This window comes from Hibiscus syriacus, unplaced genomic scaffold (assembly GCF_006381635.1).
Source record: "Hibiscus syriacus cultivar Baekdansim isolate YM2019G1 unplaced genomic scaffold, ASM638163v2 tig00112131_pilon, whole genome shotgun sequence".
NCBI classification, from domain to species: Eukaryota; Viridiplantae; Streptophyta; class Magnoliopsida; order Malvales; family Malvaceae; genus Hibiscus; species Hibiscus syriacus.
Genome location: NW_024063261.1, coordinates 481,165 through 491,621, shown reverse-complemented (window position 1 = coordinate 491,621; position 10,457 = coordinate 481,165). Strand labels below are relative to the sequence as shown.

The 10,457-nt window shown below is 34.7% G+C and overlaps 1 protein-coding gene across 2 annotated transcripts; it reads left to right on the top strand.

The window, feature by feature from the left end:
- Positions 1–5,493: 5,493 nt before the first annotated feature.
- Positions 5,494–6,591, top strand: LOC120174959 (transcription factor MYB59-like). 2 transcript variants are annotated; one of them, XM_039181683.1, is made up of 3 exons: positions 5,494–5,726; positions 5,795–5,924; positions 6,022–6,591. In XM_039181683.1, exons 2-3 carry the CDS (start codon positions 5,869–5,871, stop codon positions 6,470–6,472), a joined length of 507 nt encoding a protein of 168 aa, XP_039037614.1. In that variant the 5' UTR covers positions 5,494–5,726; positions 5,795–5,868; the 3' UTR covers positions 6,473–6,591. The 2 variants fall into 2 exon arrangements, with proteins under 2 accessions (XP_039037614.1, XP_039037613.1); XM_039181682.1 differs by having other exon boundaries at positions 5,508–5,924.
- Positions 6,592–10,457: the final 3,866 nt, after the last annotated feature.

Genomic DNA, 10,457 nt, shown 5'->3' with positions numbered 1-10,457 from the left:
AGGATGATACATGCATCACAATATTCACATCAAAGGAAGAAGAAATAACTCTTTCAAATGATCCACTCGTCTAAGCCTTGGAAAAAATACTAGAAAAGAAGCAGACTTGTGACTACTTTTTAAATGGGATCTTGATCTTATTTGATCAACATGTCTTCTGGAGATACAATATTCAGTATTTTATCTTTTCAATGGTTCTTGAATCGCATCAATCCAATATCAGGAACTCAATATACGTTCGTTTTAGTGAATACAACACATGCAGAAATTATTATACAAGATTAATATATGATTTTGTAAATATTACTAATTTTCAATATTTATATTGATTATTTATAATATAATTTAATATAGGATGATGCATTATATTTTAGGATTAAATTTATTATTTTATTAGGAATTAAGATTAAGTTAAAATATTATTTTTAGTTTATTATTATTTTATTAGGAATTAGAGTTAAGTCATGTTTAGTTTGTTATTATTTTATTCATTAGTTATTTAGGATCTTTAGAACCCATCACCTATATAAAGGATGCTTCATTCAACTTTGTAAGACAAATTTCTTGATTAATAATACAAAGAGAGTTCGTTTTTGCAAGTGTTGATTGTCTTATGCCTTCGAAGCTTCTTCTCTTGGAGTTCTTTCAAATTCTTGTGAGAGAAATTAATCTTCACACTCCAATTTGCCTTTTCATCGCGACTAGGAGGATTGATTAGAGTCATATTATCGAGTTTGCCTTTTTATTGCGACTAGGAGGGTTCAATAGGACACATATTTATCTATTTTTCACAAATCTATCATCATCTTTACCGTTTAACTTCATAAGGGATATCTTTTGATTTCTTGGTTATCATACTTTATTCTCAATTTCTTTATCTTTTGTTTATCTTGTTCTAATATTGTTTCTTACCTTGTTTCCAACACCTAAAAGAAACTCTAAAGATCCTAGCTGCTGCCAACACCTTCTTCTATTAATTTCCTTTGTTCTTCATCGAGTCTAGAGCTTTCTAGGTTTGATTCTTCAACAAGAGCAACGTTCGCCACCGCTTCCCTATCATAAGTGGACTACCGAGGTCATGGGGAATTTATTTGCTCCTTCACTGTTTATAAATATATATTAGCCGTTGCAGTTGGACCAAAAAGCCACTAACGAAGCTTACGTCACGTTCCTGTACTAGATAAAATGGTCATTTTATAATGATTTTTATTCTTCTAAAATCCTGATGAAAATATTGAAAGTATTGATATGAAAGACAAAATTTGAATAGCGCCTGATCTTGATATGCTTTACATATGGAGGACATTATACCAAACCAATGGTAATGGTTCCCCTTCATTTTCTTCGCATTTCCATCCCATCTTATACATCTACTCCACCGTCCCTGAGCTGATGCAACACCCTTATCTCTATGTAATTACATTACCCTTTTCTTTTTCCTTTTTGTTTCTTTTAATTAATTGATTCGACATTGTATTTAGTGTACTACACGTATGATCAGGTACAAACCTAAGATTTTATGTTAATGAATTTATTTATAAAATTTTAAAAATAAAAAAAATTATCAATAGAAAATTTTAAGGAACGATCACCCTCGTCGATCTCTCTTATTCATTTCCAGCAACTACGTCCCATTTCGGTTAACCAAATGATATACATTATGGATTGAGAAAATGCATTGCTAAACGCACTTTCATAATCTCATATAAATGTTAGTAAAAGTGGCAAGTGGTCCAAGAAAGCACCCAGTATTTTGTTTATGATTAAATCTAGTCTTGGCCTTTGACTAATTATCAGTGTGTCCCTACAATCACCATTTATGTAGAAACAACATCAAGAAATGATCGCTTCTTCCTCTTATAATTAGTAATCACTAATCAATGCCTAATTACTAGTTCTATAATGCTTAATCCACCACCCCAAACAATGGGACCTTTGTTTCCATAAATGACAAAACTGAAAAGCCCCTCCTTCCACACTATATATACTTAACCACAGTAAAATAACACATCCTGATCTTAAGAAAGAATAAAAATGTTATCCTTTTAGCATTATCAATATTATCACTTTATCATGATCATGGGAATTGATGTCAAAGCACACCAAATATATCTATTAGTCAAGTGCTATATTTTTGGTTAGAGAATGGAATTATGAATTTCGACTTGAATTACAATTTAAATATGTAACGGTTAGAGTCTGAATAAATTCATCCTTGTTGTACTCCTTCAAAGTTCCTCCGCACCTAATTACCTTTGGAAATCCCCTCCATAGTTAAAGTTCCTAGGTGCTTAGTGCATCCGCCCCGACCTGAGCTGAGATGACTAAAGATAAACTTGACCCAGAATGAGTTAGACCCGCACATTTAGTTAATGGATATATTAGAGACGGACTGATCATTACTGCATCCATGGCTATAACTTGCTGCTTAAGACAGAACAAAGGAAGGCAAACATGTCTGCTGAAAATTCAGACAAATCCGAGAACCAGGAATTGATGACAAGTTGGTTTTCATGATTGGATATATGGGGGTATGGTGAATGAGTAGTATGGCCATAAATTTGGTGGTTTCCACATCATAAATAGGTTTTCCTTTTGAAGGTGAAGTCTTGCTATCCTCATTCCACTAAATTATAAGGGCTCAGGAGCCACCGGGGCCATTCAATCCCTTGGGATTTGTCATTGTTGTGCTATATCCTTTTGAATGCTGGCAACAGTTGTAACATCAACACAAATATAATGCTGGATTTCTATAAGTAAAGATGATGCTAAAACCCACTTTAAATATTGGTCTTCTTTATCGTATTTTTGGTGGTGGTTTAACATATTAAGTGCCAACAGTTAATGCGTCAATCATAATGAAAACGAAAAGTAGACCCTAAATTCTGCATACATTAGAGATTTTTGGTGGGTAGATACAAAAGCTAGCCATTTCAAGGCTCATATCAACCATTTTCTAGAGGTTATCAGCTAGAAACGAAAGCAATTCCTGCATGTCAACCTCATTAAACCCCGAGAGTCACTTTGCTAAACTTGACCTACGGCAAAAACTGTTGATATTGTAAAGTGAGTAATCCCACATTGGTTGAAAATAGATTATTAAAAATGTTCAAATATAACATTTCTTCCTACAATCTTATTGCAACTGATTAATTAGAATTAAATTTGTATATATACATGTTTGTTGCAGCCTCTTGTTCTAGTTTTCATTTATGATGCAATTATTTCCAGAATTTTTAAAGAGTTTCCATTTTTTACGGTTGTGGAAATATTAAGGGTAAAGCACACAAGATGATGTTTTGTTGAGTCATCGACTATTAAAAGTTATAAAATGGTTATCCAACTATTCATACGTTCTAAACTCATTTTTTTGTTAAAAATTGACAACGGTCTGAGTTTGACGTTAACTTGTTGATTGAGATATGATAAAATCATATTTTAATGATGTCTATTGGCGCCACAGTTTCTTTCTAGCACCGGTGCGATAGAATAATATTTTAAGCACTAGCTTGATGACATACGTAAACAAAGAGTTAATCCACAAAATACAACTCAAACGGTTCTAGGATCAAATTTTATCATATCTCAATCAGCATATTAATGTTTAATTCATACTATTGTCATTGTTTTAATAGAAAAGAACCAATTTTTAACATATGAATAGTCGAGTGACCATTTTATAACTTTTAATAGTTGGAAGACTCAACAAAAATCACCCTATAATTGCTTGTATATTTTAAAGTCAAACGACTCAATAAAATAACGCTCTATCGAGAACCATTTATGTACTTTGTCCAAATATTAAATCACTCTCAAGTTGTAATTTTTACTGTTACCCCTCTATCAACTTTAATAAATAATGCCTATTTTCTCATTTTATATAAAAAGAGACAAAAATATTTTCTCTTTTTATATCTAATAACTTTTTTCCAATTAGTTTTATTTTTTTAATTTTGTTTTTCGATCAATTTTTAAGAAAAAAATATTAATTGGGGTTTATCTTCTTTCTTTGTGTGTGTGAATATCGAAATTTTTATGTTAATCTTTGAGAATAACGTCTACATCACGATTATATTAATTAAGACGAAATTATTTTTAAGATAGCAGCCCTTCAAAGTATAATCATTATATTTTTCTATTTAAGCTCCGTTTATTTTTTTACAATAATATATTTTATCTTCTACAAAGTGGCATATACTATTTAATCATTATATCTAATAACTCTAATCAATTGCAACCTAAATAAATTCAAGTGGCATATCATATATTATCTTCTACAAAGTCCTACTAAGCTTTAACCGCCCAAAGATGTATTTGTTATAATCAGAGATTTATTTTATTGTGTAAAATCAGTATCATCCAACAGCTTTGCTCACATTTGATGTTAATACATAGATTTTATGACAGTAATTTTGATATACTACTACATTAATATATTCTTTAACTATTCCTATGTCTTTATTTTCTAGTTATAAATCATTCTATTATATTTCGAATATGATACTTGCTTATATCAGTAACGGTTAATATATCAAACGTACGTTATTTTTTAAAAAAAGAAAGAAAAAAGCTATATTAATATTGTGACAGTCATCGATGATTTTCTCCAATCAAAATGTCATATTAATTTATTTTTTTATTTAAAGATTTAATTTAATTAAAAATAAAACATTACAAATTTAATTGGTTTTTAGAAAAAAAAATCCAAAAATTTCTCACACCCTTAAACCAAATTAATTTAACTGAAATGATTAAAAACTTAAATTAATTCGAACTCAAATTAAGTTTGACCAGGTTAAGTTAGGAGAGTAACATTATCTACATGTACGGCCTTTACTGAAGTCAAGAGCTTTTCTTCATCAATGGCCTTTACTGAAGTAAGGGACACTAACATTATTTCCTCACGTTGAATGGATGGGGGGAGTGGATCTAGCAGCCACTTCCATTGCTCTATTCCCTCCCTCAAAATATTTGCTCACGAATGAAAATACTTCAATGATTAAAGGAATAGTTGTTATTTTTAGAAGTTTAGGTTCCAACACGATATTTGCGGGGGATTTTGAGAGTTCATTGAGTCTTTCAAATAAATACTACCTACGCATACACACGCTGCAGACGAAACTATTCGAAGTAAAAATCAGCGAAAACTTGAACGTAAAATAGATAACATCCTTGTCGGACACGTAACTGTAGTTTTTGCAATCAGCTCCTTTTACAGTGTTTTATCTGCAAATCTGTTTTTGCCACTTTAACTAACATGAAGAATGATATATCAGTTCACATTGAAGCAACAAGATTTGAAAATTACATCAACATATCAACCTATCACTATGATTATTTTGGATCCATATAGTGGCTGACATCACATGCATAGGGTTGGCATCCCAAATGAGCATGCGCGCATTACATGTAACTATTGCAGCAGCAGCATATAATAATGCCATGAAAACGACATTCAAGAGAATCTTGACAATGGCAAAGTATAGTTTTTAGTATAAATATGAGAAGCTTACACCCCCGGTGTCACAGCAACATTCCAGGAAGAATCAGAAAACAAATAGCGAAAGATCGAATACGAAAATGGAGCAGGACGAACACCGAAAGGGCCCGTGGACGGAGCAAGAGGACATGATTCTGATCAACTTCGTGCACTTGTTCGGAGATCGAAGATGGGATTATATAGCGAAAGTTTCAGGTTTGAAGGTGTGGCGGGAGACAACCGATAGGTAGGATTATCTGGAAGATTGGTAGGTTTTGGAATGAGCCCTGGTTTAACCACATGATTTTGTTGTAGGTTTGAACCGAACGGGAAAGAGTTGCAGGTTACGTTGGGTTAATTACCTTCACCCTGGTCTTAAAAGAGGCAAGATGACACCCCAAGAAGAGCGCCTTGTCCTTGAACTTCATGCCAAATGGGGAAATAGGTTCGATAAATCAGAGGATGACATATCATTAAGAGTGTGACATATGTTCTTTTGATTTGATGAACTTGAATTCACTAGGTACGATAATGATATGCAGGTGGTCTAGAATTGCTCGGAAATTACCGGGGCGCACCGACAACGAGATCAAGAACTACTGGAGAACTCACATGAGGAAAAAGGCTCAAGAAAAGAAAAAGGCTATGTCACTGTCACCATTGTCAAGCACCAGAGAGGTAAGTTTTTACGACACCGGAGGACCAAACATGGCAGCTTCAGAAGGGGAAAAAAGTATGGAATTAGAAGACGAAAAGGGGTATTCCATGGATGACATATGGAAGGATATTGATATGTCTGAAGAAAATATGATAAAACCTTTGACTGCAAACTATACTGATCTAGAAGGTTGCAATATTTTTTGTCCTTCATTGGAGAACGACTATTCCTGGGACTCACTGTGGAAGATGGACGAAGATGAGAGTAAGAAGTTCCTCCCTTTTAATCAATCAATCTCTTACTTTGAATACGGGACATCGTATTTAACCAGCTAGTTAGAATTCATTTATTTATTCATATATATGTATATATATATCATATATGTAACATTACTTGTCCCATAGGGGAACTCTTTAACATCTGGGGTTTTCACATCTCATCTTGCTGCATATCAGTGTAAGTGATTTAAAGTGTGGTTTCAATTGTGTTATGGCGATTGTGGATGTAATTGCACAATATTTATAAATTGTGAAAATGGTAGAAATTGCAAAATAATCGCTATTTAAATGCCTATGTCTATATATGTCTCAATGTATTTGAATCTTACATTTTGAATGACCTTACGAGACTGTAAACTAGATTGCAGACTTTTTGGTGAAGAAACAGTTAACTAAAACTCATGCAGCTTCTTTCTCAAAGTTCCAGTTTGTATGTTTTCAATTCTAAGAAGGTTGTAATTCTTTTGAAAAGAAGTTTAAATTTGATTCAATTTCCTATGGATTTGATGGAATTCCCATTTCATGAATTTGATATATGAATTTGATGGAATTATCATCTAAAAATATTTATATTAAGAAGTGTTAATAGAAAAGAAGTGAATGTAAATGGGGTAAAGCTTGAGTTGCCCACAAATGTTAATTTTACTTTGGAAGCTCAAAAATTGGTTAAATAGGGTATTTTTTTATATTTATGTTGTGAATATTCGAGTTTCTAATTCTCAACTCAAATAAAAAAAATTAGCTGATCGAGGATTTATACGTCCTAATATGTTTCTTTGGGGATCACTTGTACTATTATTTGTAAGGGAAAAGGATAGATCATTACCACTATGCATTCGTTATCGATAGCCCAGTAAAATAAAAGTTAAATATTTTTTTATTATATTAATGATCTCTTTGTTGGGAAATAAAACGAGTAATTTCCCTATAACCAGATTAGTGAGAATGCAAAATAAAATTAGAAAATAATACCTGAAATTGATAACGGAATTCGGCCAATTATGCCTACGTCTCCAGACTGCTACAGATCTTTTACTAAAGAGAAAAAATTTACAGGTGTTTACAAAACACTCACAACTCACAAGAAAACTCTATAAACTCTTTAGTATTGGGAGAAAGAAATGATTTGGGATGATTTTGAAGCTAAATGGGTAAGGGTGTTTATAGTTGAAGCTTAAGGACTAATTTTTAAAAATACCCTAAAGTACATGGATTATAGTGTAATTATACCATTGCAAAAAAATCAACAAAATCGGTGTGCACCGAAAGCCACCGAATTGCAGGTTAAATTTGTCAAATTTAACTGCCACCAATTTTGACTTTAACCCAACAATTTTGACTTTAACAATCTTCCACTTGAAGATTGATTTTAATCTGTCTTCACACCTTGATCAATGCAGCAGCATTTCTGGTCTTGTTACTCTAGCATGTCAATTGAAACATAACTTCAGTTTGTCCGTAGTCACTGTCCTGTAAACCCACTTGTTATTGGGTAATTTCTCCGTTGTTGCCTTGTCCTTCAACGTCTTGGCTCCCTTCGACTCTTGTCCACTAGTCTTTAAAGGATTGTTCATCACTTGAACATACTCGGCAAGCCCCTGCTTCAACCCTTCTCTTAAGATGGTCTCTGAAGTCATGTTCTCTACACGAACATGCTTGGCAAACTCCTTGGACACGTACAACTCTTCTTGCACTTGGCTTCTACTCGCCTTGGCAGAAATGAACCTTATTGAGCTAACTCTCAATGCCTTTTCGATCATGAGTTCGTCCTCTTCTCTGGACAACTCAATCTTGGGCTTATCCATCACCTTGGATGACTCGGCTCCCCTCGAGTTATTTTGCAACACTTCTGGCATCTTAAGTCTGTGCCCCCTCGTTTGTTCGAGTCTTACCCTCGGCTTATCATTTTTGACACTCGAACTTGTGCCAAGACTGCACACATCTTCCCCAGATTCACCATCTGGTTCATCATTGAGTGGATTTTCTCTGCCACTCGAGGAACAACATTCCTCATCCTCTGAATTGCCTTCAACACGAAATCTCTTAACGCTATCCTCGGCTTTCTGTTTTGCTTTGGAAGTCTTGTTCTTCTTGACTCCAAATTCTTTGATGGACTCGGCGGTGGTCAAGGCTTTAGATAACTCCTTGACTTCCCTTCGCTCCAGCACTTTCTTCGCCCATGGCTTCAATCCGAACATAAATGTGAAGAATCCATATTCTTCAGTCAAACTTGGGACTTTGAGCATGAGTTTTCTGAATCGACTCACATACTCCTTAAGTGTCCCTTTATGCCTGAGACGCCTCAACTTGGACCACGCCTCCATCCTGGCATACTGTGAGCAGACTTGCTCACTTTGCACCCTCGGCTTGATGGCTTTATCTCTTGCTATCGCATCGGGTCCCTTCTTGTGCTCGATTGCTTTGACACCCGTAGTCTCATCACGTTTCGATCTTGGGTTGACTACTTGAGAACTTGTAGTTGCACCATTCTTTCTCCTTGATTCGGCTACTTTGGAACATGTAGCCTCACCAAGTCTTTCCCCTGTCTTAATTGCTTGGATACTCGTAATCTCGAGCTTTCTTCCGGGTTCGACTGCTTCAACATCAACAGCCTTGCCTCGTCTCGATCCTTGCTTGACCATATTGATCACATCAATAGGGCCAAGTCTTTTTCCTGGCTTGGTAGCTTTAACACTTGCGACCGCGCCAATTCCCGCTACTTCTCCTTCTTCCATCCTCTTCATGATGGTTGTAAGACGACGCTTCTCGGGACATCCTTTAATCAAATGAGGATCATCACAGAAGTAGCACTTCAATTTTTCCTTGCTCACCTTCTTCTTTACACTAGACTTAGTCTTGCCATTTTTTCCCGATGGTTTTCCTTGGCTATGAACAATTGATGGCTCACCTTGGTCATTCGAAGAGCTTTCTCTACCATTTCCCTGCTGCACCTTTTTCCGGTCTCCCCCAGTATTGCCACTATCTCTGGGCATGGGCCAGGACCTGGACGACATATCGCTACTTGGCTTGTCTCTTGCAAGCTCAATCAGCTTTCCGACTACAACTATGGCCTCCGAAAGTCTTTGGGTATCTTCTTACTCTCCCCAGAGCATCACCCCTGGTCTAAGTCCTTCCAAGAAGGTCCTGTGCGCATCTCATTCACTCATTGCTTCCTTGCATATGAGCAGCTCTCTCTTGAGCTCATAAACTTCGTTTCTCAAAGCCATCGCTCCCACTCAAATCTGCCTTCTTTTGGATCGTTTCTAATAATTCTTGCGAACCACCGTGTATTAGAACACCTCTGTCGATAAACTCGTATCACCGACCAAATTTTACTATTCACAAAATTCATTATTCACGGGAATAGTAACCTCGTAGAAAAACCGACAAAATTAACAACCAAAAGCTCTGATGCCAGTTGTTGGGAAATAAAACGAGTAATTTCCCTACAACCAGATTAGTGAGAATGCAAAATAAAAGCGGAAAAATAATACCCAAAATTGATAACGGAGTTCGGCCAATTATGTCTATGTCCTCAAACTGCTGCAGATCTTTTACTAAAGAGAAAAAAATTTATAGGTGTTTACAAAACACTCACAACTCACAAGAAAACTCTCTAAACTCTTTAGTATTGGGAGAAAGAAATGATTTGGAATGATTTTGAAGCTAAATGGGTAAGAGTATTTATAGTTGAAGCTTAAAGACTAATTTTTGAAAATACCCTAAAGTACAGGGATTATAGTGTAATTATATCATTGCAAAAAAATCAACAAAATCGGTGTGCACAGAAAGCCACCGAATTGCAGCTTAAATTTGTCAAATTTAGTTGTTACCAATTTTGACTTTAACCCACCAATTTTGACTTTAACACTCTTTAATTAGTTAAAGATGTTAATATATATTTAAACGTCGATTTGAGATTAGAATATTATCAATTTAAGGTAAAGAGATAGATATACCAAAAACAACCTTTCGAATCATATATGATCATAGTGAATTTTTACTCATGCCATTACATTAGAGATTTAATTTCCTACAGGTT

Excerpts from the sequence above, each read along its gene's own strand:
- LOC120174959 (XM_039181683.1), top strand. The coding sequence starts at position 5,869 with ATGACACCCCAAGAAGAGCGCCTTGTCCTTGAACTTCATGCCAAATGG. Across the intron at positions 5,925-6,021 it reads CATGCCAAATGGGGAAATAG|GTGGTCTAGAATTGCTCGGA; the intron begins GTTCGATAAATC and ends AATGATATGCAG.